This window comes from Labrus bergylta, chromosome 11 (genome assembly GCF_963930695.1).
Source record: "Labrus bergylta chromosome 11, fLabBer1.1, whole genome shotgun sequence".
Classification (NCBI taxonomy): Eukaryota; Metazoa; Chordata; class Actinopteri; order Labriformes; family Labridae; genus Labrus; species Labrus bergylta.
This window is the reverse complement of record NC_089205.1, coordinates 23,372,524-23,397,050: the sequence shown is the minus strand read 5'-3', so window position 1 is coordinate 23,397,050 and position 24,527 is coordinate 23,372,524. Positions and strand designations below refer to the sequence as shown.

General features: G+C 39.6%; 1 protein-coding gene across 3 annotated transcripts in view; it reads right to left on the bottom strand.

Moving 5' to 3' along the window:
* The window catches only part of cadm2b (cell adhesion molecule 2b), a 140,372-nt gene that overhangs the window by 41,484 nt on the left and 74,361 nt on the right, over positions 1-24,527 (bottom strand). For 2 of the 3 annotated variants that reach the window (XM_020646316.3, XM_020646317.3), the window contains exon 2: positions 8,651-8,677. The exons of the other annotated variant lie outside the window; for it this stretch is intronic. In XM_020646316.3, coding sequence (XP_020501972.1) covers positions 8,651-8,677 — 27 coding nt within the window. The remainder of the gene's footprint in view (positions 1-8,650; positions 8,678-24,527) is intronic. 3 annotated transcript variants of the gene reach the window in all.

The window sequence follows — 24,527 nt, the reverse complement described above, 5'->3', positions numbered from 1 at the left end:
AACTTGAGGTCTCTTGTGGGGAGCATTCCTTGGTGGAGAGAAACAGAAATAATGGAGCTTGCTGTCTCCCATGTGAGACAAATACAGGCAGACAGTTGTTTCAACTCAGTGTGAAGTTTTGTAAATGTGTGCCTAACAGTTTGCTCTTGTCATCCTGTTGGATTCTCAATGTTACTTCCTTTTACTTTTGTTGGAATAACTCGTCTTCACTTGGCTCAGTCGATTTATCCACAAGGACTAATAGACACTTTATCACATGTGACACATCCACCAAGGAACAAGACGTTATACCTACTAAATTTTTCAAAGAGGTCGTGTAATCATTAGGTCCCACATTTTATAATCCAGTACTGCGTTCTTGAAAGCAGCTCAACCTTGATTTAACCTTCCTGACTTACTTACAATTCAGGAGGCTTTTTATCTCAAACATGGGGGAGAAAATAACATCAAAGTCACAACATGTGTGCACTACACTAAACATAACAGAAATACACTATTTGCTAAAGTTTTTACAGCAGAAAAGATCCTGCTCAAAGTCGAGAAACATTTCATAAAAGAGCAGATATGAATAAAATCAGAGTGTCTCTGGGAATTCTTTGAACAGTGTGTGAAAAAAAAAGGTTTGAGTTTCCATTCTTGGCTTTGGTTCTTATCTTTATTGTTCCATGTGGTGAACACCAGGGCTTCATTATGAGACCAGCGTCAAACAGATGTTTTCTTCTTACACTGTTAGTAATAAGCAGCAAAGTAAAACCATGTTACAGTGGTCCCTTCAACCTGTGGGGCTGCTGTGGTTCAGAGGTAGAGTCAGCAGTTTGTCAACCGCATGGTTGGAGGTTTGATCCCCAGCTCTTGCCATCACATATTAAAGCGTCCTTGGGCAAGACACTGAACTCCCCAGTGCTACAGTACTGATGGACGGTTCGGCACATCCTCTGCTATCAGTGTGTGAATGTGGTGTAAATTGGGGAATGTGACAAGTAGTGTAAGAGCGCGTGTAGTAATCAGAAGACTAGAATAGCACTATACAAGTCCAAGTCCATTTTAGAAAAAGTTAAAGGATGGGTGTCATTCCCCATTTTAGTCCATTGTTTATTTCTCCAAACAAGAAAATCCTACCAAGTAGCTGCACTGATCCAAAGTCATTCACACTTCTTTAACTTATTTAACTGTCGTGCCTTCTAAGGATAAATAGTTTTCTGTGTTATAAAAATGGTAAACATATGCATTCAAGCCCCTTCTGTGGTTAGTTGAAGACCCAGTGAGTCTGTCAGCCAGAACGAAGTGAAAGAGCCATATAATACACACTTTGGCAGCAATTCTTTCTTTAACCGATGTCAGAAATCTATTGATAACTTTTATGGCTCTGTGTAGGCCTTGCCCTCAGCTATGTCTCTGACCTTTTGGACCCTCATGAGTCAGAGTGCAGATTTCACACCACAGGCAGGGCTCTCGGCTGTTGCTAAGTCTAGGCTCAAGATGAAAGACGACTGGATTTCACTGTCAGGACACCTAGGCTGAGAAATGTCCTGTCAGACAGCCTCAGACTGCTAAATCAGAGCCGACCTATAAAATCACTACAAAAATACTTTCCTATCTTAGAGGCCTTTTCTAATTCATATTCCAGTTTTTTTTATTGGTTTTCTGGCTGACACTTGACTTACTTATGTCAGCAGTAATAATGGTAAATGCATCATGTACCATATTGAATGTGATTAATACTCGATGTTGATGTTGATAGAACAATGAACACTACAGAGTCACACACTTCAAAAAGGGCTAAAGCACAGTGTGAGGTAGATTGAGTCGACTCCTGCATACGGCTACTCTGATAATAGAAAATATGTCAAGGGAAATAATTGCTGATTAATATTTTAATATAGATATTCGTTGGGAATTTTGTTACCAAATAAAAGTTATTGAAGAGAGACACAAGAGTGAGCAGAGGGAACTATGAAAACTGAGCATGAGACAAATTCAGATCCAGTTTATTAGCAGCTTCCCAATTAGGCTCAGTTGTCCAATTATAACCGGTATGCACGCACATTTCATGATATTTCAATCCTTTTTGTCTTCACATTACAACAAAAGTGTTTTGAAGGTTTAATGACATATACTGTAGGTGAGGCTGTACCAATCAAACCCACCTCCAGCCCTACATTTGTAAGCTTCAATCCAGAATGTTCTTGGAAATGAAATGTTTGTAAAGAGCACGACTGGTGTGGCATCATTTCAGCAATGCTGTTTTTTTTTTACAGGATCCGCTGCGTGTAAATGAATGTGTTACTTTATAGGAGGTTAGTTAGTCAGCTTTATCACAGTGTTTGTAGGTTTTTTTTGTCTGAAATTAAACTGGTTCTGTTGCAATTACACATCACTAGCTGACCTGAAGAGGAGGTTAAGATGTAACACCTGATGTCAACATGCTACAGTAGGTCAAGTGACTGTACTTTGGATGTACTTTGCTCTTCGTCCTTTGAACTTAACAATTACTCACTGACATGAAATAAACGAAAGAACAAAACTACAGGAGATCACCTGAGCCCTACACCTTGATACAATATCAATAACAGGCCATTGTTAGACATTAGTGTTACCTCAGAGCCAGACCGGAGTGATGGTATCAGTGTGTTCCAACAGTATGCTACAGCACATAAAATTACAGAATTTCTTAGCTTCATGTTTGAATCTAAGATGATGCTCTGTGATGTGTGTGCCCCTCTCTTAGAAAAACATCTCATACTAAGGCTGGGCATACACTGTGCAGGTTGAGGCCATATCTGACCTGATTTTTTGTGACTTATTTTGAAGCCAGCCTGAATATCAGCTCAATCACATGTTGTTTGTCGTGTAGTGTAAAGGGGAGCACGAGTATAGATCATCTGTTTCTGACCAGTTCAGATTAATTTCTGGTAGTTTGACACTTTTGTCAGGTGAATGCATATCTCACATGAAAAGCAGAGCAACGAGCCGATTCCCCAACTTCAGGGCTTTTTTTCCTCATTGCACCTTCACCAAATGGCGGACAGCAGAACATATGAATGAGAGAAATGTCGGTGGTACATAGCTTTAGACCTCGAGCTGCCAGGCAATAGGCCATTTGTTATGGTTTAGTTTGCCAGCTAGTTTGTGTTTGTTGGTGATTTTATATGTGTGTGTTTGAGGTGGCTCAGATACAGACACTGTCAAAGACAGCTGACATTGACATATTTGAGCAGTGGATATTATACAACTGAAATACAAGTCTCTCTCTCTTTATATAAATACCTAAGGGCATACATTAGAAGTACAATAAAAGTCTGTGAACATTTAAGACAGTTAGTGAAATTTAGGTCTGAAATTGACGCATTCATTATTTTACTCACATTAATTACGTACTATTTTGTCCCACCGTAGCCTGTGATGGAAAAAAAATGATGCAGCCGCAACATTTGAATAGCTTCCAGACAGCTCAGTTGACAAGTGCAAAGTAGTATCCACGTATCAAAAAAAATGGTTTTCAATAGTTAATCCTGATTAACTATTGAAATTCATCAAGTAGTGATGGTTTAGAAAGTGTATCGTTTGACAGCCCAGGTAAAAATGCAATCAAAAAAAAGGATTTTAACAGAGTAGTTTTCAATCTAAATTTGCTGCAGCAGCTCTGAAAGTCCAACAATAAGGACAGAGAGTGTCTGTCCCTGGCTATCCAGATAATGGCTGCCTGTCACATGATTCTCCTGCGTAGTATTGATATTATTGCCTGGTATACCATTTATGTGGTCTATCTGCCAAAACTAACAACACTGCTCCTTCAAAGGGAGTGAAGCAGACTCGATTAATGCTGAGCCTTCTGTGCAGGACAACTGAAATACTAACCATTGTCAATTCTTTCACAGGTCACTGGTTCAAGAAATCTACCAAACTGAGCCGTGCATTCTTTATTAATCTTCTTACATTTGTCCATTAAGAGTCTGTAGGGAATCTTATATTTGAAAATCTAGTGAAGTATCAAAGTAAGTACATGAATCATATGGTAGACAAACCTTTCAAAAACAAGAACAGTGTCTGTTTTTAGTCGCTGCTCTGCTCGTGGCTTATCTGCTGGTTACAAAAAGATCTCAGAGTTGTGAATTTTTCCGCACATTAATATTCCATACTGTATGTTGCTGTGCACCAGCACTCTCTTTGAAGTATATCATGTAAACAACATGTTCCATTCACTGGAGTCCAAAGAGGACCACTTCTGAAAATTGAGCCTAGATGTAGCCAGTATGCAGCATACTAATGCATGCAAAGCCCTTCAGTGGTTACTTTCTGTCACAATTTCTGAATAGTCTTGAGAGTGAAACAGCTTTGTTAGTAGCTGGTCCTAATTGCCTATTTACTTGGAGCGTGTGACGGAAGTTTGTGTGAGTAGAGAGAGCGAGGAAATTATGTAAAAGTGATTAAATCTACGAGTTCATCTTAACATAAATGATACAAAGACCTTTCATTAAAGAGAAAACTACAGACTTTAATTTAAACACTGAAACATCTAATTTAGTTTGTAAGCTATATACAAGTAAAAGACACATTAAAGAAAGAATATAGAAGTGCAAACAGCATGATTAATCTTACCTCACATGTCATTTGCATAATAACTGAAAATAACATGCCACCTGTACTGACACATTACTTTACTGCCTTTAACTGGAGGTGTTGATAAAGGAAATACTTGAAGGTGAATGGTTATTAAAATCGATAAGACAGGTTGCTTTATAAATTGGCCCGTGAAGTAACCTCATAATATCTGATTGTTTTCACCTAGAACGGCCTTTTCTGAAAAGTCTTCAGAGGAAAACATGGGCAAAAACGTATTTCATGTAATTCATTTCTTTAATGACTGAAAGGTCATTCCAGTCACCGAAAACAATCATTTACTCTGACGGCGTAATATAAGCCCCGTGGGTCAACGTCAACAGAGCTGCTCTTATGTTTATGGCAACCCGGCTGATCCGAGGCACTCAATATGCTGGGCCTTTTTAGAAGCTATCAGCCTGGTTGATTGGAGAGATTTAAGCAACTATTTAAGGGCAGCAGCCAATTAGCACTAAATCTGATCCATTAACTGAAGCTAATCTGTAAATTACCTGTCTAAAATGATCCATGTTCGAGAATCGTGCAACTCCTGCTTTGAGCACAGTCAGCTTTAGATAATGTTGCAATTTTAAATCAAAAGGGAACATTTGAAATCTTAGTATGCAGGCCTTCCAATATGCAATTCATCCAGTCATAGAAAATCCATATGTAATTATGGTAAAAGCTAAGGCTGTGATTACTTCTGCCCAGATTAGTAATGTACTCCCTGTCACTCTCGTCTGCACACCATCCGCATCTGGCAATCAAGAACAAATGCACAGAGGCTGGATCAGACAATGAGCAGAGGTCACTCATGAACAAAAGTGGATTCTGACACAATCCAGCTGCAGTTTTTATCTGAACGATGTTTCAGGTTCAAAAGGCTTCTGGTGGTTGTTCCCAAATCAGATAAGACTCTGAGTTTTTGGAACATTTCAGGACACATCCTCCTGTATGTGCCATGTCTGCACTTGAGTTAAAGTACTTTGCTAATGCTTTTATTAGCTGTAAACCAAAACAGTTCACAGCAGATCAGACAGGCACAATGCACGTGTTGAAATGACACCCCCCCCCCCACACACACACCACATGACATCTGTGTATCACCTCTGCATTGTATTCATAGTGGGTACTGATAGTTTGATCTTAAATGATGCAGTCAGTTGATTGAGCTGCTATAGAGCCAGATGCAGACTGTTAGAAAGGAAATAACCAAGACGGAGTGAGCTGTCTGTCAGCTTTACCCTCCATCAAAAAGGACATTTGGTGCCTGTTACAGAGTAGCACCTGAGCAAAAGTGAACCTCCCTCGACTCAGAGGTGGTACTGAGCGCTGTCCTCCCCTGTGATTTGCCACAGTGGGGGAGGGAGAGGAGGGGGGTTCTGGCAATAAATATCCCAGCTGGGGGAAACTCTTTGCCGTGTTTTTTTTTTTTTTTTTGCTGTGCAGGGAAAGGAAAAACGGAAGAGGGAAGTGGCAATACATCAGCTTCAGAAAGTGGGTCAAAAATACTGTACTGTCTCCAGGTGAAAGAGAAAATTACATGTTCAACCGATGTGCCTTACAAGACAGATTTTTGCCAAATCCTGCTCCTTGTAGAGGATTTTAGAAATAAAATCTGGCTTTGTATCAAGAATACAAAGTCTACAGAGTTACAAATAAATGGAAACTCTAGATGCCTGCTCACTGACCGAAAAAGGCTTTATTTATGGAACGATAGAGGATCACACTTCTGATCGCATATTTCCAAAATAACCACAAGTATGGATTTCCTACAAAGTTTCCACAAACCAAGAGGTGGGATCAATAAGACAAGTTACCATACGCTCTTCAAATATCCCTTTCAAAGACTTTCCTGTGAGATTTAAGCATTCATCGTCCGTCTCCATAAAGCCCACAGAATAACGCGGTCAGAAATATTTTGCTCTTTTAGATGTTCAATAAAACGTTATCATACTGAGAATCTTCGCTCATCCCTCTTTAAATGAAACATAACCTCTAGCAGAAACACTTTATTTGAAATGCTGTTAAATTCACATTCCACCTGCCTGAATATGCCCTTCACAACAGTTACATAACAGATCTGTAAAAGCAGCCTTATTATTGCAGCTTCATGTTTTACCTCTGCCCATCTGCTTAGCCATAAATAAATCCCCTATACCGATGTACTGCTTCTTCTAGTAAAAACACGGCCATGAAATGTTGTCTCATGATGCATTTGACCCTCATTGTACTCTCTTTATGCAGTGTATGCACTTATAGAAATGATACTACTTTCCTCTGCACTGGCAGTGGTCTAAACATTAAGTACACTCATGTGAGTCTGCAGGGGGCAAATACATCTGCTCATATGATCAATGTTAATGAATGCAAAGGTATGGTTTCTAAGTGCCAAATAATTATAATTCTGGCCTCTACTCCTCACATTTTGTTCAACAATTACACTATAAATTGCATAGCAGTTATCAGCGTACAATAGAAAGCTGTCAAAACAGTTAATCAATATTCACAACCGATACATGCAGTTACATTCATTATCTTGGTTGTTATTAATAAAAGTTATTAACCGTAATTAGTCTGCTAAAAGTGCTGTTGAAAAGGGCTTTGCAATGTTGAACCAGATTCCAGAGGTACAGATGCTGAATGTGTAACTTCTGTTAATTAAAAACTAGGCCCCTAATTACTTCTGTAATTAGAAAACACTGCATTTTAAAAAGGGGGAAAGGGAAGAAGGGGGGGGGGGGACCTCGGTGTTCCATTCATGAACATTAACTTCATTAGTGGGTTTGGTTGAAAACATGTGCAAGGAAAAGGGAGAAGCCAAACAAACAAACAAACAGAGCATGAAGAAACACTTGCTTGAATGAAGCACGAGTTTTGAATGTTAGCATGTTAGGAGGCTAGATTTCATGATTCAAGAAAAGAAAGATAAAAGCACTTAGATTTCAAACTGTTAGCTGGACAAGAAAAGAAAAAAGCTGGAACAACAAGAAAATAAAGTTGATACAGAATCCACCAATAACAGCACTGACACATGGTATCAATGTTATGATGCTACAATTGTATATGTCAGCAAAGGATGAGCAATAATAGAATATGTACATATATATATATGTATATATAAAATTGGAGAGCAAGCCAAGACACCTAAGTGCTGGATTTATGTGCTCAGTGCATAATGAATCTGAAAATGAAACATGATTAGGCAACAGATCAGCTTCAATGATAATGAAGTGAATACCTACACAAACAGGACAAAGCCTTCTACTGAGACGCAGAATGAATCAATGAGATACGAAGTCTTTTTGAAAGAAAGAAATCGTCCACAAAACAACTTTTTTGCCTTTTATTGAATTGTTTTTGCAAGAAATGTTTTATGTAGCCACCAGGGCGTTGGTACTTTTGAACACATTTCCCTGATGGACTCATTTTAACTTTGATACGAAGTTTATCTATCAATTTTTTTTTACATTCTATTCCACAATCAGCTCCTTTGTATCATTTATTTGTCTGTTTTTTTATGTCATCGTGTTTTAAGTACAAGCTTCTTCAAACAAATTGCCCCAAGTGGGATTAATGAACGTGTTTGTATTGTAAAATAAAGAAAAAGAAGAAGGCTTATGATCTCCCTTTTGAATGCACAGTATTTCTGGGAAAATCTGGGTTGGAAGCAAATGAGAAAACACTATTCTGTCTCATCTACCGCTGAGTCGTCCTTGAACCAGGAACAACCCCCAGCTGCTCTAGTGGAGCTGCACAGTGGCCAAATACAGGGGGAACATGAGTGGGTGAGGCGGGCAGCTCCCTCATGTGAACATGTGAATCTATACAAACGTGTAGCAGGTTAAGATGGAGAAAGAGGCAGCTGTGTTCAGAAAACCTCTCCTGGAGAAATCGGGGGTTAAAAAAGCCCAGAAAGCTTTGCAGCCAGCAGGGTATGCTAATGCTTCCTGGGCTCTAGGGGGAGATAAAAAGGGCGATCCAAACATTGTTTATTGGAAACTGTGTGCAACATAAATCATGTAGCAAGAAAATGGAGGCAATAACTCACCTTTCGCTTTGCTTTTTGTCCCAGCCACTGATAGCATGAGGGGGTAGAGCAAGGAAACAGCAGGTTAGACAGGTATGAAGGAGAACATTGATAGCATGAGGATTATTTGCTCTACACATGGTGACTGGAATAGACGAGTAAATGTTGTCAATGTGCAAAGGTAAGTTGTATAAGTCAGTATTATTATGTACCACAAACCTGTCATGACATTTTTGTTAGAACATAACATCATCACAACATTACAATGGAACAAAAAAAACATGATTACAAATATATCAAAGCTCAGGGAAATCCAACAAGTAAGAAATGAATCACTGGCTATCATCTCATTTTCTCACAGAAGGTCGAGGATGCAACTCCTTGTTTGTTAGCATGATGCTAACATCTGATTGAATTACGTCAACCACAGACAGATTTAACAAGTCTAATTTAAAATAAGATGTGTCTCATATATTTAAATCTATAAGTAGCTTTTTGCTCTTCCATTCAACCTAACCTGCAAATGTTGTCTGCAGTAGTTCTGTTGACTTTCTCCAGTAAAGCATGGTGAAAAGACACGACCAGTATATATAACACTTACTGTGTCATGGGTTTTCATGTCTAATCGTTTCTTTCATCGTCATTCTACATCGTGAAGTTAAATTTAGCAAAAAGATTAGCAGGAAATCAAAATCAAACGCGCTATAAAGATGTTAATGGCAGCAACATTTGCACACCTCTCTCCATACGGGCTAATCTGTCTGACAGTTCCTGGGAAGATTTCTGCTCAACAACTTTCAACTTTCACCCTCTGTGCAAATGACACGCTAACTCTGGGAAACATGGCAGATTGGTAAACAATTTCCTTTCATCATCAGTGGAGAGGCAGGCGCTTTGTTTGTGGTTACATAAAAGAAGGTGCTTAGCTGCCTTTCAGGTACAGACACTTAGCTATGTGTAATGAGGACAGAACATTGTTACCAGAGGCTTCAGACTAGAAGAGATTAACACTCGATTTGCTGGTAAGCCTCCTGATTTTTGAAAAGGACTCATTGCATAACCTCCTACATCAGCAGTGAATGCTGATCAGAAGAAGAAGAAGTGTGTTGTCAACCCAAGCAGAGCACCTTACAGCCCGGAAAACAGAACACACCATGTCTGTGTTTGAAAGAGTCTAAAAAAAAAAAAAGCACCAGTAAGATAAAAGAGATTAAGATTTCAAATGTGGGAAACAGAAATATCTGAGTTACATTGATGGAAGATTATGGTACTGACTTCTTTTTAAAAGGGTACAGTACAATCTGAGACAGTCCACAATGATGATAATGTATAAGTCATGTGTGTTCTTTTACAACTCATTTTCCTAAAAGTTAGGACTTGTGTAAAACATAAATCAAACAGAATTTGATGATTTTTTTTCAATGAAACCTCATTTTTAAGACAGCATAGCAAATTGTTTTTGGAAAGGTGAACACAAAAACCTCTGTGGCGAGGGCAGAGGTCAGGGTGGGTGATATGAAGATCTGTGAACATGCTCGACGCAGCAGCAGTCTGGAGCAGTGGATCGGTCAACAAACACAGCACTCTCCTCAAGGAGACGATAGTTAAACACAGAGTGAAACCAAGGTTAATGTTAATTTAAAAATAAACACAAGATACTAGTGCCCTATTAAGAAGGATTAGTGCTCAGTGAGGAACCCTTCCCATACACACACACACACACACACACACACACACACACACACACAAACACTCACAGCGACCTTGTCCCAATGCGTTTGGCCTACTAACAACTTAACAAACCTACCACATGGCCTTGAGAGGCCACAACAACCCAAACAGCACTTCACACTTCAACAGACCAAGGTGCATGTGAGCTCCACCTATTGACAATGCTGATACAACCTTTCCACATGAAATCTAAATGATGGCCCAGGCAACTCATATCTGACAGTATAGGCAAGAGCCAATACATCCCCAGGGTTTATCAAGTGGGCACCTCCCTTCAACTGTGTTTCGTCAAGACTCAACTTAAACAGCAGGAGGAAATTCCAAATTCATAGATCCAGTATGTACTGTAAGGGATAAGAGGAGGGAAATCAAACAGACAAACACACATACCAGACAGGACAGTTTTAAGTGGTGTTTTAATAGAAGACATTGTGTGTTTTAATAGAAGACATTTTCCCCAGACACACACATCCACATAATAGTAAAAGTGGTGAAGAACCCCTGAAGGTAGACCACTGCTGGCTTCCTGTGAGAACTTATCAGGTAACGTCTATATTTGAGGATGGAGCTTTGCTTTAAAACTGATTTCTCAGGGAATGCTGAGATCAGAATTTGCGCACAGGATCAGATTGTTTACTTCTCACACTTTAAAAATTGATTTCATGCATTATTTTGTGTCTCAACACATAAGCTATACTTTCTGCTTAAAGGGGAAACTGTTGAAAAGGCTATTTTTAACTGGACCTCTGCATTATACATTCTTGTTTTCACCATGTTTTTATGTCTTGTTTTTTCCCCCTCGGTAATAAAAATAGATGAAGATGGAGGTGAGCTTGGGGCAGCACAGGAGGCTTTAGTGAAGACGCATTGACCGAATCTGCACTGACTGGTTGTCACACAGTGTGCGGCTTCATGATGACACAGAGGTTGATTGACAAGAGCACTTCTTAGCTCCTCGAGAAATAAGCTCCTCTTGTAGTATTTACCTCTCTTCCCTCTCTACTTTACAAATGCATCGAGTGCTGACACTGTATCCTGTCCATTGTAAGAATGCCGAAGAGACTAACAGAAGACTGTGTCCTTCCAGCTGGATGTGAGACACTGCTCACACTGTGCTCACCTCATTCGTTTGATTTTCAGGATAAATTCTCCCTTCTTACAGCTTTTGTGATGCTATAAGTTGCATCTGTATTCAACAAGCTCATCACTGCTGCGCTCGTGTGTTTCCACACTGCTGATATTTGAGAACAGCTGGGCATCCATCATAACAATAATGACATGTTTGCCGAGAAGGCTATTTGAGAGGCAAGGCTGTGTCAGTGTGTGTGTTTGTGTGTCTGTGTGTGTGTGTTTGTGTGTCTGTGTGTGTGTGTGAGTTAGAGAATGTTTACTTTTTGGTATCTGCAGTATTAGGTAAACTGCAGGTGAAAGGCCATCCAGCAATCTGCATTTTTCTCAGTAACCATCCTCCATGTGGAACATTTTGCACATAGAAATACCATTAAACCAGGCTTGGCCAAATGTCCAATAAGGATAGTGATCATTTTGCTCATTACGAAGACCACAGCTGAGGATGGAATGAAGCCTTGTGGTTAAAAAAAAGTCATATTTCTGCCTTAAAAATAGGCCAGTGTTAATCTGGAGTCTGCAGAAAGGACAAAATGTTTATCTATAAGAAATAGGTCATTCCTTGGTGATCCTTGAACAAGCTCTTATCTGATGAGGAAACGGGGAAGACCAAACAAGAAATGCATGCCACTCTACCATCTAATGGAAAATTCATTGTTTTTGACACTCATTAATCTCTCTGTATGCTCCCAAGCCTGTGCCTCTTCCTATTTTCTCCTTACGTGGAAGTTATTAATCTCTGACTCGCTCCAAATTTAATAGTGTTGACAAAGTCAGGCACCGTGATAAGATTCTCCTTGCTGTGAACTGGAAATGTTTGCAGGCACATGGCAAGCATATCAATTTATTCTATCTGAAAAGTATAACACTTTGACATTCCTAAGAGGACTTTCACTGAAAATCAATAGCAGGGCACATAAAAACACACTTCTCTGTGAGAATGTCAATGTGTTTAACACATTTATCGCATTCTTAAATGCATGAGTGCATTTATTAAATCCAGCACTACAAAGATTTACTGCTGACACGTCCCTGTGTCTGTCCACATGACTGCATGGCCTGAATAAATTAAGAATACAGCTTTACTAGCCTTTAAAAAAATGAAAAGAAAAAATCTATTTTTTTCATCAACTTAAAATCTAATTGAGCCCTATCAAGTCTCTCTAAAGACAATGTTAAGAAAACAAGAGGTAGGCTTCAGATTTTGTTTAAACAAACTTAGTATCAGTTCTGCAACAGTGATTTGTTGGTCATTACAACAAAGATGATATATGAGAACCTCAGACTTTACTGACTCTAAGAAGAACAACTTGAACATTATTCATACTTTTTTTTTTACCTTAATAAACAACTTTTACCTCTTAGTGACTCTGACAGCAGAAAGGTAAAACCAGTGCAACTCTCCTAGTCATACATAAATACAAAATGTGGTTAGCACTCAGAAACCTCTCAGATTTATGAAGGTGAAGTGAGCAAAAAGGACAAAATGCTAAATAAAGCCTCACGGTGTAACTACAAAGAGAAGTCATAGAGGTTACATTTGCCCATTTTAGTTTCTTTCATTGACAGCATGACGCTGTGCAAATTTTTCCTGCTTTTGAGTTTAAATACCAAAAACACCAAAAACATGTCCAGATAAATGTGAGTGTGCTGAAGTCTGAAAATATCATGTTTGCTTTCTGTGAAACAGTGCGTCATTAATGTTTTCAGGAATGTTTGTCAGAAAATCACAAACAAGACTCGAACAAACAAATCTAATATTTAAACATGTTCATTCAAGGATGGTTTCCAGGATACTAGTCAAGGATAGCAAACAATTATTCCAAGAATTACCCAGAAATAGACGAAGAAAAACACTTCACAAAACAACAAGGGACATGGCTAACATAACTTTACCTAACAGCCTCAGTGAAGACAAGGAGAACACTTTGAGATAAAGATAAAAAAAAAATGGAATGGATGAAAGTTTTTGTACAACATGCACCCAACATGAGACAGATGAGTCCAATATGTGCTGGAACACAACAATAAAAAGGATAATGGTGTGTCAATGACAATGAGATAAGAAAGCAATAAGAGAAAGAGAAACACAACCAGGCAGAAAGTGGCTTACTCCAGTTTGGCCATCAGAGGCTCACATTTGGAGCAGCCAGCCCGCCTGCTTGTTAGCTGCATTTGCATTGTGTGAGGCTCAAACTGCAGCAAAATGAAGACCATTCATTTATGTGTCACACTTCTTTCAACAGTGGGGGATGCAGGCCTGTAAGAAGCAATAGTTGCAGGTCCCCGTGGTGATTAGTTTAACCGACCACTGAGAGGTTTGTTCTCCAACACAGCGAGCGCCGGCCTCTGTCCCTCAGCCGGCCATCACAGGGGTCACTGCGCTGCTCTGCCAGAGTCACACCACAAACTCTCCTGGGACGACACGGCTGTAAGTAACCCTCTGACAGCAAAGCACTTCATCATATTCAGCTCACACACGCACTCACAGGCAGATTTAATAGCTGCTCTGCCTGCTGGTGGATGTTGAACAGCTGCAGGTAGTTGAAATTTGGGGCTTTTAAAACCACAACTCTTGTGAGTTAACAGTCATTTCCTTTCTGGCTTAATAAACGTATCGATCTAGCAGTAGAGTTTTAGCGACAGAATTAAACATTTAGTCTCTGAAAATGGACTTAAAAGGATTTTAAATGTTGCAGATTCAGTTCATAATGCAAAAAAAAAAAAAATCTGTCCCCAGTGCAGCTTATGATTGGAAAATTAAACTTTTTATGTTGGAAGATTTATTCTATATCCTTAGGTCTGTCCTTAGGTCTCACAAATGATCAGCACAGGTAAGAACAGACAAGCAGAAAGTTTGGGAGTGCAATCTCTTGAACATGAGGTGACACAGCTGGTGAAGTTCAACAGCTGTAATATCCTCTCACCTGTGTCCGCAGTTCTCTGAATAATTTAGTGTTTAGTGGATTATTGATGAGGTTGAGCTGTAAGAAACCGTCAGCCCCTCCAGCTTTTTACAGCAATAACACCAAATGAATTACCCGATTAAAAGAGCAGACTCCCCCATAAACAGCAGCGACTCCCTTCAGAGCAGCACTAGCGAGTTCCCCTCTCTCCTGGCAGCTCATGTTGCTGCAGAGGCTCACATCTCTGCTGCTGCTCCCATGAAAACACACAATTTGACGACACCTCCAGAGCCCTGTGAGTATTACAGGCACACATATACACCCCAAAACCAATTCCTTTTCAATTTTCTCATCTTGTCTCTACTGTGTTTCCATTGGAGCCCTTCATGTAACAAAAGCCTGCGATTGTCCCTCCAGTTAGGGCAACACAAGCATGAGAAGACGAGCAAAAGTAATTGAGAAAACTTGTTTTCACACAGCGGTGTTATGGTGCAGCCATTCTGTGAGGAATGAGACCTACTCATCCTTCCATGTCACATTGGTAATGTGGAAAAAATCCACATGTATCCATGTACACAGTAATGGAGGCTGTCAGTAAGATCTGAACTGCACTCCAAGCAGTCATGCAGCATCATTTTTTCTCTCTTGGAAAGGAGGATATGAAAAAACATAAACACACAATAAAGCCTTTCTGGTAAAGTAAGAAAAATAAAAAAAATAAACCACAATGTTTTTTTCAACGTGCAAATAAAAAACAACAATTCACCATTTAACTCTATTTGAATGGCATTCCCTCGGCCTTGTTTAGAACTACCTGTATAAGTTGGTCCAGCCTTTAGTATATTACAGATTTAACAAAACAGAGAGGAAAACAACAAAAAATTATACAGAATAAAAAGAAAAAAAAAAGTCCTATCTATATTAAATACAATAAGACAAAATAAAACATGTGCCTTTAGGAGCAGGGTATCATATTTATGATTAACCTGTGAGTCTGGAAGGTTATTATGCACCTCTTACAGTGTGCGATCACTCTGAGATAGCTTTAAGTGTCACAGGAGGTCCATCCATCAGTTGTTATTGCTACAGCGGGTGCAGTGGACATCTTGTGCTCCATCACCGCTGGAGTACGCCAGAAAAAGGACCGCGGTCTGGCTCATGTGTGCACAGGATGGGACATTGTAACAAGGTTTGGGCACTTTGAATTTACACACTTGAACCTGGGTCCTTTACAACTGCATATGGGATATGAAACTAGCTTTGGTAATGTAGTCCACTCTCTCAGCTGTCACATCCAGAGGCCTTTTACAAACAGCGGGCAAAAGTCTCTGCCTATAGCTCCGGTGAGTAGCACCTCTGGGTGATGTCATCTAATATTCATTAGCATGTTAGATGTGTTTCCAATGAAATACCGCACTGTGAACCTGAAGCTTCCCCACAAAATTGATTTAAAGTAGCAGATTCCCGTGGTGTGTTGCGTCTAATTCTTTTTTCCGGGTGTGGATACTGACATATGTTACGGCCTTTTTTCTCCATTCACACATATTTGTAGTTTGACTGCATGCAACAATCCATGACATTCATACCATGATGGTTCAGGAGGAATACAAATACCATTACAACCCTAGCTACTGCTGCAGGGATTATAGTTTTATAGAAATATTTGTTTGAATACATTACTCTAAAAACAACACAATGCCTTAAGTACAGTAAGCATGGCACCGTCCACAGAAGGGACAAGTACATGTCTCTCTGTTTCTCTGTAAAGAGTGTAGTTGTAAGTGTTTTTGGGATGAGACAACAAAAGGTAAAGGATCTGTCGAGTGAGAAGAGATAATTCATTTAATTCAAGACACCCCTTAAGCCTCGTCCGCAGTGTGTAACGACCCTGACGTGCCATCAGAGGGATAGTAACAGAGGGATAACAGGGGTGACATGGTGGCAATGTGTAATGTTGGAGCCAGCAGGGCAGAACAGTGCTGGTTGTGTTTGTGTCTGAAGAGCGCCTTCTCCCCTACTGGAACCCTGAGGCATTACCAGCTGAGCACAGAAAAAGTAACCCATTCATAAAATCAAAATGAAATATATTCCTTTCTTATTAACCCTGATTGAGTAACCTTAATAACAAATACTAGTGCACATTAACAACTGAGAATAATGCAACTTCTAATGCAATGAGGAACATTACAATTAAATTTATCAGTGATGTCTGATACATACAACCTGTTACATTTAAATAAGAATCTGAGTAAAAATGTCATAGCTTCTTAATTCCAATTAGACATTGGGATGACATTGAAGTGAAATCATGATAAGAAAATTACCTGTTCAGTTTAATGTGGCTCCACTGCTGGAATTACTAAATAAGTCAGCTAACACACATTGATGCTTCTCGAAGGTTTTAAGCTGAACTTCCAGTGTAAATGCAGCCTTAGCTATGGAGCCCAGCCAAGTTGTTAAAATGTACAACGGTGACAGAAATGCGAATATTTGTGCAATGCAGAAACAAAGATTTGAGGTAGAAGCTTGTATGCAGACACTAATGCTGAAACAAAAAGGAGTCCGGCTCTCAGACTGGAGACAGATTGATGCGAAGATGACGCATAATCCATGGCTATGACTTGTTGGGAGTGTGATGCCTATTACTTCACTTTTATTTGTTTACTTCTGCACTTTTCTGTCCAGAGCAGCCTTGAACTTTACCATGACACTTAAATCAAATCCTTGTTTTTGCTCCAGGCACAACCTTTTACGATTTACCATTTCAGTAGCCCATTAGACACAAAATGGCCTTCTCAACAGAGGTTGTATTAAGATGTTTTCAATACAGCAACATGAAAGATTCAGACCTGCAATTTAAAATGAAAAGACACACACTCGCTCCTGTCTGCGAGTTGTTCTGCTTTTCCCTTCAAAACAAGTCAGACGTGTAGCAGAAATCTTTTAACAGAGCAGATTTTTGGAGTGTAATTGTACAGGTAAGACAATCATGCTTCTGTTTCTATGGCAGTCATGATAACAGCACAGCACAACAAAGGCAACCACAGAGCCTGCAGGTCCTCTATCACTCAGCATTACCTGCAAGATGGTATACGGTGTGAACGCCACAGGGTGCTCGACTCCATGCCAGGAAGTTACGCTTCAGTCCAGCTGAGCTGTAGTTGATATAAACTGAGATGTTTCAAAGTGATTTTGGAGGGTCCATCTCTACTCCCCGCTCTACTAGAAATCAAATTTCCTTGTGTTACACAAAATTGCTTGACATTATGTGGCTGCACAAATGCCTTGCAGAAGCCCTGTGCATGCAGATGAGGGTCCCTGCTTAAGGCAATCCAGGACTCAAACCTCCTAAGTCTTTATCTGCCAAGCTTCAGGATAATGGCAGGCCTGTACACACAACCACACAACCACACACACACACACACACACACACACACACACACACACACACACACACACACACACACACACACACACACACACACACACACACACACACACACACACATACAATACTCCACTCCTCTGAGTTCAGTAGCATGATGGGGACACTGTCAGACTTCATAACTTCACATTGCACACAAGGGAGATGCATGATTCCAAATCAAATTGTACCAACAATGTGGAGCAATAATATTGGAAACGAGGTTTAAATGAGAAATACCTGCGCATTATGCTGACGTTAGACCTTTGATTTGATAAACCAATAATATTGTTATCATTTCTGGATTGATAATTTGCATTTTTCCTCCACTACACTACATTAAGAACCTGATTTATACCTCCAGTAATGCACTATGCAGTTAGGACGCACAGGACTGTGTAAGTTAATGCACTCTGGATTGGGCCCTAAAATGGCAATATGCAGGGTGCTGTACAACATTTGTCGGATGACTGCAAGTACAAGACTTAAATGTTACAGGAATTACACTCCATGAGAATATTTAGGCAAAAAGTGAGCTGTGTTATGGCTTTCAAAATGTAACTTTATATCGAGGAAAGCAAACTTAGAGAGAGGTGATAAACAGCAGGGGGGAATGAAAATGCAAAGAAATCACTATACTTTGCTGTGTTAAATCTCCTCTTCACTTCTGCTGCTCAGAGGTATATTACACTGACACAAAATCCAAAGTGTTTGCTGTTGTCTCGAGGTGAGTGGAAGTCAGTTTGGGATATGTTTGTGGGTGTTTACATGAAGTTAAAACCCTGCATGATGCCTGGCAGCTAGCTTGGGCCAAGTTCCAAGTTTTTGAGATATTTTGCCCTGTAATGTGTTGTCATGGAAAATGTTTGAAGGTAAAAAAGACTCTCTGCCCTTGTTTTTTGCAAAGAGGATTTCAAGCTGTGAAATGCTGATAATGCTGCTCACTTGGAGCCAACACATGTCACATCTAGTGAATGAAGTGTGTTTTCTGCAAGTTAAAATGAGTTTTGACGCTATTTATGGAAATCATGTTGGGTGAAGTTAAACGAATAATTGACTGATCTGCTTGGTCAAGCCTTTTCACTTTGATTCATCCCTGGTCTGTCAAGACAGGAATGTGTTTTTTTACATTCATCCTTGGAGATTTAAAAAAAAAATGGAGGAATAGAGGATGAAGAGAAGAGGACGCTCTCAAGGTCATGAGCTGAAAAATGGTACAGAAATTATGTCATTGATGACAAACCCTTCAACTAAATGTAATTCATACAAATGCCCTATGGATAGTGCTTTGTTATTCACATGTGAGACGTACTTAAGCACACACACTCACTTCATCACCCTCCTGACATATCACTCCCTTATCTTTCTAAACACACTCACACATGTGCTCCATGTCCCAGTGGAGGAATTCTAAAGAAGGTCAACCTCTGGAGAGTCCTTCGGCCGCAGAGATGATCTGCTTTGATGAATCTGTTCACATTCTCAAAGTGTCATCCTTTAAGCCTTTTGGAGGCATCCACTTCCATCTTGAGGTGAAACAGAAGCTTCATAAATCACCTTGTGTAGGCAGCACTTATGATGCTTCACAACACATGAGCCTGGAGTGAAAACTTGCTAAGAATGACAACATGATGTGTTGATGATGATACAATCGAGAGCACCTAACACTTTAGTAATAAAAAGTTCTAAATTTCACTGCAGCCATAAACATTACTTGTGCTGTAAGTTGCTATTTTAAAGACTTTCATTTATTAGCAATAAAGTAGGCTACTAAACAACTCATCAGTGGTGTTGCAATACAAAGTATTATTAAGATATTAAGTATTAAGAATTATTTTATTTGCTTTTTTTATTGATGTTGTCCTATCAGGGTTGTTCTTTCAGGCTTTTCCTTCCGAGGATGTTCAAACTATAACCTTCTGTCACTCTTGGTCTGAAGAGGGGTAATTTAAAGGCAGAAGTAGAAAGGTGTTTCCATATACTCCATAATGAGAGGAAACATCAGTATGGTTGGCCTACTAGAAGGCCTTATACCACCAACTTTTACATTGAGGTAGAGTTTATAATCCAATCCTCCCTGTTAGTCCTGTGCGTTTAAAGGTTGTGTAAACTGTGAGCTACCGCGGTGAGTTTTATGCAAGTTTTGAAAAACTACAAGTTGGTACGGTAAACTGTTTTGGTTAGTGGAGAAGTTGCTTCCTTCTTTAAACATGCCAATGAAATTAATCCCAATTGAGAAAACACAACCATTACAGTCAATTTCTTGTAGGAATGGATTTTTTGTGCTTTATTAGTTCAATTGGCGTCAGGCCTCATTTTCACCCAGGCTCCACCACACACAGGGTCACAGTGCTTTAGTTAAAACAGACAGCTTTCCAAAGTGCTCTTGGCTGATGCAGATGCAAATAACTGTTTCCAAGTCACTGATGTTGGCACGCCTGTGGCAAGGAGAGTTATCCTAGAAAACTCTATGAATCTGCCATTGGATAAAACTCAGCAGGGCTGACTTTCACCAACCATCTTTATTGTTTGAGCTAAAGCGCTGGGGCGGATTATCAGCGATGAGGTTTAACCTGCTGAGGCCAAACTCAAAACACCAGCTTTCAACCCCCTATTGCATTTAGAAAAATAACCTAAACCTTTGGGATTTTGGCTTCTTAATGGAGTGCTTTTCAAAGGAGGTCTGTCTCCACTCTTCAAAGTCACCTTTCAATACAAAGTCTAAATGTCATTCATTGCTAGTAAAGGCGGACACACCAAGAGCCTTCGGGAAAAGAGTTAAACAAAGAAGGTGGTTACCCGTCCAAATCAAGTGCCAAAAATACAACCAGGCAGGAGCTGGAGGCAAAAGGAAAGCTGACCAGGTGGCCAGAAGCTGTCTTTGGGCAAGATGGAACTAAATCCCCACAGTTTATTCTGTCAAAACAGTCATTAAAAGAAAGCTTCTCCAAATGTCTATTGTAATAATTGAATCGTTTTACATTTGTTTTATTTTACAGGAATGTAAAAGCCCAACCACAGGAAAATATTTATCAGCCTCCTACATTAACTTCTTATTTCTCTTTTACATGACTTATAGCATCTCTGGTGTCTAGCTCAAAATAACCCAGTGTGCACAAAGCCAGAAACAAAAACAGTTGTTTTGTGAACCTTCATTTCTCATACCTCAAGGGAAATATACAATCATACAGAGGTTGGCACAGTTAAAAAAAATAACTCCATAAACCGTTACCAAAGCCGTTTAGTTTGACCAGAAAGTAGGCAGTTTTAAGGCCCCCCCCACATGGCTGTTTGGGGACACCTCCTGGTTTGCCAGGCAAACAGCAGGTGTTGATTTGAGCCTTTGAAGATATTGCCTAGATATAACCGACTCCTCTAACTTACAAAGCCTCTGCTTGTTAATAATAAGCTTCATGACCGGAAAATTGGTAAAAGTATAGGATCAATATTGAAGATGCTTTTAAAACATAAAGAGAGGTTAGAACACAGAAAGGTACAACACCGAGCCAACAGTTGTCACATAGTGTTCAATGCAATGCAAAGTACAATGTGATTTGAAAGACAATGTTATGATGTCATGATTATGAGGAAGACATGGTCGGAGAATTCCCATTACAGTTTCAAGACTGATGCAGAACTGGCTAAACACTGAAGCTTCAGTGTCTGTGACATGGCAACCCTTGTGCACACAGACTCTACGGAGGAGGAGGCGGGGGGGATTCAACAGAATCATAAATCATTGAAATTGAATTTGTTACATTAGAGACGTCAGTTATCACAGGGTATCAATTAAATATGAACTGAATAACAAACATACATGCATACTCCTTCAGTACGGACACACAGCATTATCCAAAAAGGCATGCTGCCGGAGGTTGTTTTATTCACAAGAGTTGTTTATTTCTCTATATACCTCAGTTAGTAGAAACTGTGTTTATAACTGAGTTCAGCTTTTGTCAAGTCTGTGTCTTATAGGAGTTGTTGAATCTTTAAATTTTCACTTTCTTCTAAAGTGAAAACAGTTTCCGATTTGGCATGAGGCTTTTGGCAAACTGTCCAGCTCCATCATTCCCTCATCCTGTGCCTGTTTAGAGTCCCTCTACACTGCTTTCAAAAGCTGCTGCTGGAGGAAACTGAGAACCTGGCTGGATCTTTGATGCTCGTTTCCTGGTCTCACCTGGACACAACAAGGTGCAGCTGCAGCTGAACCAGAAGCTGGCCAGAGGACTCGAGCAGCAAAACAAAACCAGGCCCAAGTGGCTTCCTCTGAGCCACACAACGTCACACAATATCTTGTCTCAGAAATGTCTCTAATCTCAACACATTTTCCAAATACGTTTTATATTCCTCTAAAGAACACTACATCAAATGTGTTTCGCCTTTTCATCATTAATGCCAGCAATGCAAATATTGCTAAAAATCGATGATAAATAACAACACAATGAATGTTTTTAGAAGTTGTTTTGGGGGAATAGAATTCATCTATATTAGGCTGAAAAAGGTGGGGGTTAAGAATCACATAGCTTCAGGTAAATTATAAAACATTGTTACAATTCTGCAAAATACATATTGTCTTCATGTTTTGAATGGTCTGCTTCCCTTTATCCCATGCTACTAACGCTGCATGGGATTCATCTCTGTGAAACACATACAATAAAGAATGTTTCTTCTTCTTGAAAATAGGGTGCTGTTTGAGATATCAAAGCAATCCAACCTAATGAATCAAATAACTTAACAACAACTGTGGTCTCTGTCTATAATCCATAAGTCATGCTTATGGCCAAACAAACATTTTTGATATTATTATATTGGATATCACTTCACTTATACTTCCATAAGCTTTTAGAAGAAGAAACATCTTATTCATCCCTGTGAGGAAATTCAGTTTTGACCCTGTTCTTTCACACTTCACACATAGGCCAGAAGAACAAGCATGCACAAACAAATCCTATGGATCTGCCCCAATGGAGAGACGTCACATTGATGCAGCACATGAAAGAGAGCCTGAGCGGTTGGCTTGCTCAAGGAGTGCATAGGGAAGTGAGCTGGCACCTCTCCAGCAACCAGACTAAATTCCATACTTTAGACAAAACAGGGACTTAACCTGGAAACCCAATGGTTCTCAACCCAAGTCCCTGAGCTCTTGCCTCTATTGTCATGAATATAAAGTATTTCAACAGTAGGTCAATGCACCTCTGCCTGTCACAAAGTTTGTGGTGCACAATTTGTTTAAAATAATTTAGACATTATGAAAAGGGAGTATAAAAATCCTACTTTTGACCAAATCAAATTGTTTTAATTTGAGAAATTGACATCTGAATGTTTCCTGAATATTTCCTGCTGATTCCTGTAATGGACATGTGATCACTGATAAAAATGAATCAGTATGAGCTAACTGAGTTTTTCTTTTTTTAGTGGACTCATGGCAAGACTCAGTGCCAGCTGGTCAGAGTCTCCCTGAGCAAAGAGAAATAAACAACATTCATATGATTTGGCCATTCAGCAGACTCTGCTTAGCATTAATTGAAAATTGAAAATAGACTGGAGCCTGTTAGTGAAACCCATTTCATTGTAACTGTGGTCAGAGGTTGATTCTTCTTGTCTTTTGGTTTCTCTTCTTTTCTTTTCTATTTATCACTATTACATATCTCACCGTCTTCCCTTTATATGACTGCAAATAAACAGTTTGGGAAAACTTAACTACACTTGATTTTGTGAAACTAGCTTGCCCAGCAATATAAACCACACACGAGGAAGATGATGGCATTATGTCACTTTCAGAGTTATCAAGTACCTGACACACTAGGGGTGTGCGATATTGACAAAAAATAATATCTCAATATCTTGGGGGATTTGCCAATAACGATATTAGCCAATATTATGCATCCCTCCCTCTGTTAATAGTACAGTATATTAGATTTTGTTAAAATCAATAAAAAACGCATTTAACTTGACTTATACATCAACTTAAAACTGAGTCATTCAAGTAAATATGAAACAAAGACAGTGAAATCACAAGAGCTACTATTGAGATCAAACAGTGCAAGTACGAGCAAACCATTTCAAAGTGGCCTACAGGATTTACTACACAAAGACTAACTGGATCATTTTTAACTAGTCTAGGAAGGGTGTAATTTGCAATGTAATTGGTGACAGCGTATGTTACTTCTTGCCATCCGTTGCCCTTATTGTCATGAGGCACTCTTTAAATGGAAGACTTTGTCAAAGTTTGCTAAGTGTGTTTTTGTTTTGCCGGTTCTGTACCTGAGCTGCTCGGTTGTGGACGACCGCTTACTCTCGTAACTTTCCAGATTCTTTATATTCTGTGCGGTGGCTAGCTTGCTATGGTGAAACAAGTCTGATCACTTCCTTTAATAGCAACCACTTTCCAACATCATCTGCGGATTGTTGTCTTTGAGCAACATCTGTCTTTTCAAAGCCAAACCACCTCCATGTGAATGGGGAGGATCCACATCCAGCAATTAAATCTAACATTGAATCTGAGGCTAGTGGTGAGGCACACTCTCATGATAAAGACAGTCAGAGTCAAGAGGAATCTGGACCTCTGTGGAGTCAGCTCAGGATGAGAGGAAAGGGGAAAAGGTGGAAGCGATGATCACCAAACCGCAACCAGGGACACGCCCTGCTGTGGAAAGATAAACAATGAGACAGATGACACACTGAGAGCGGTACCAAGACTGTTTGGTCA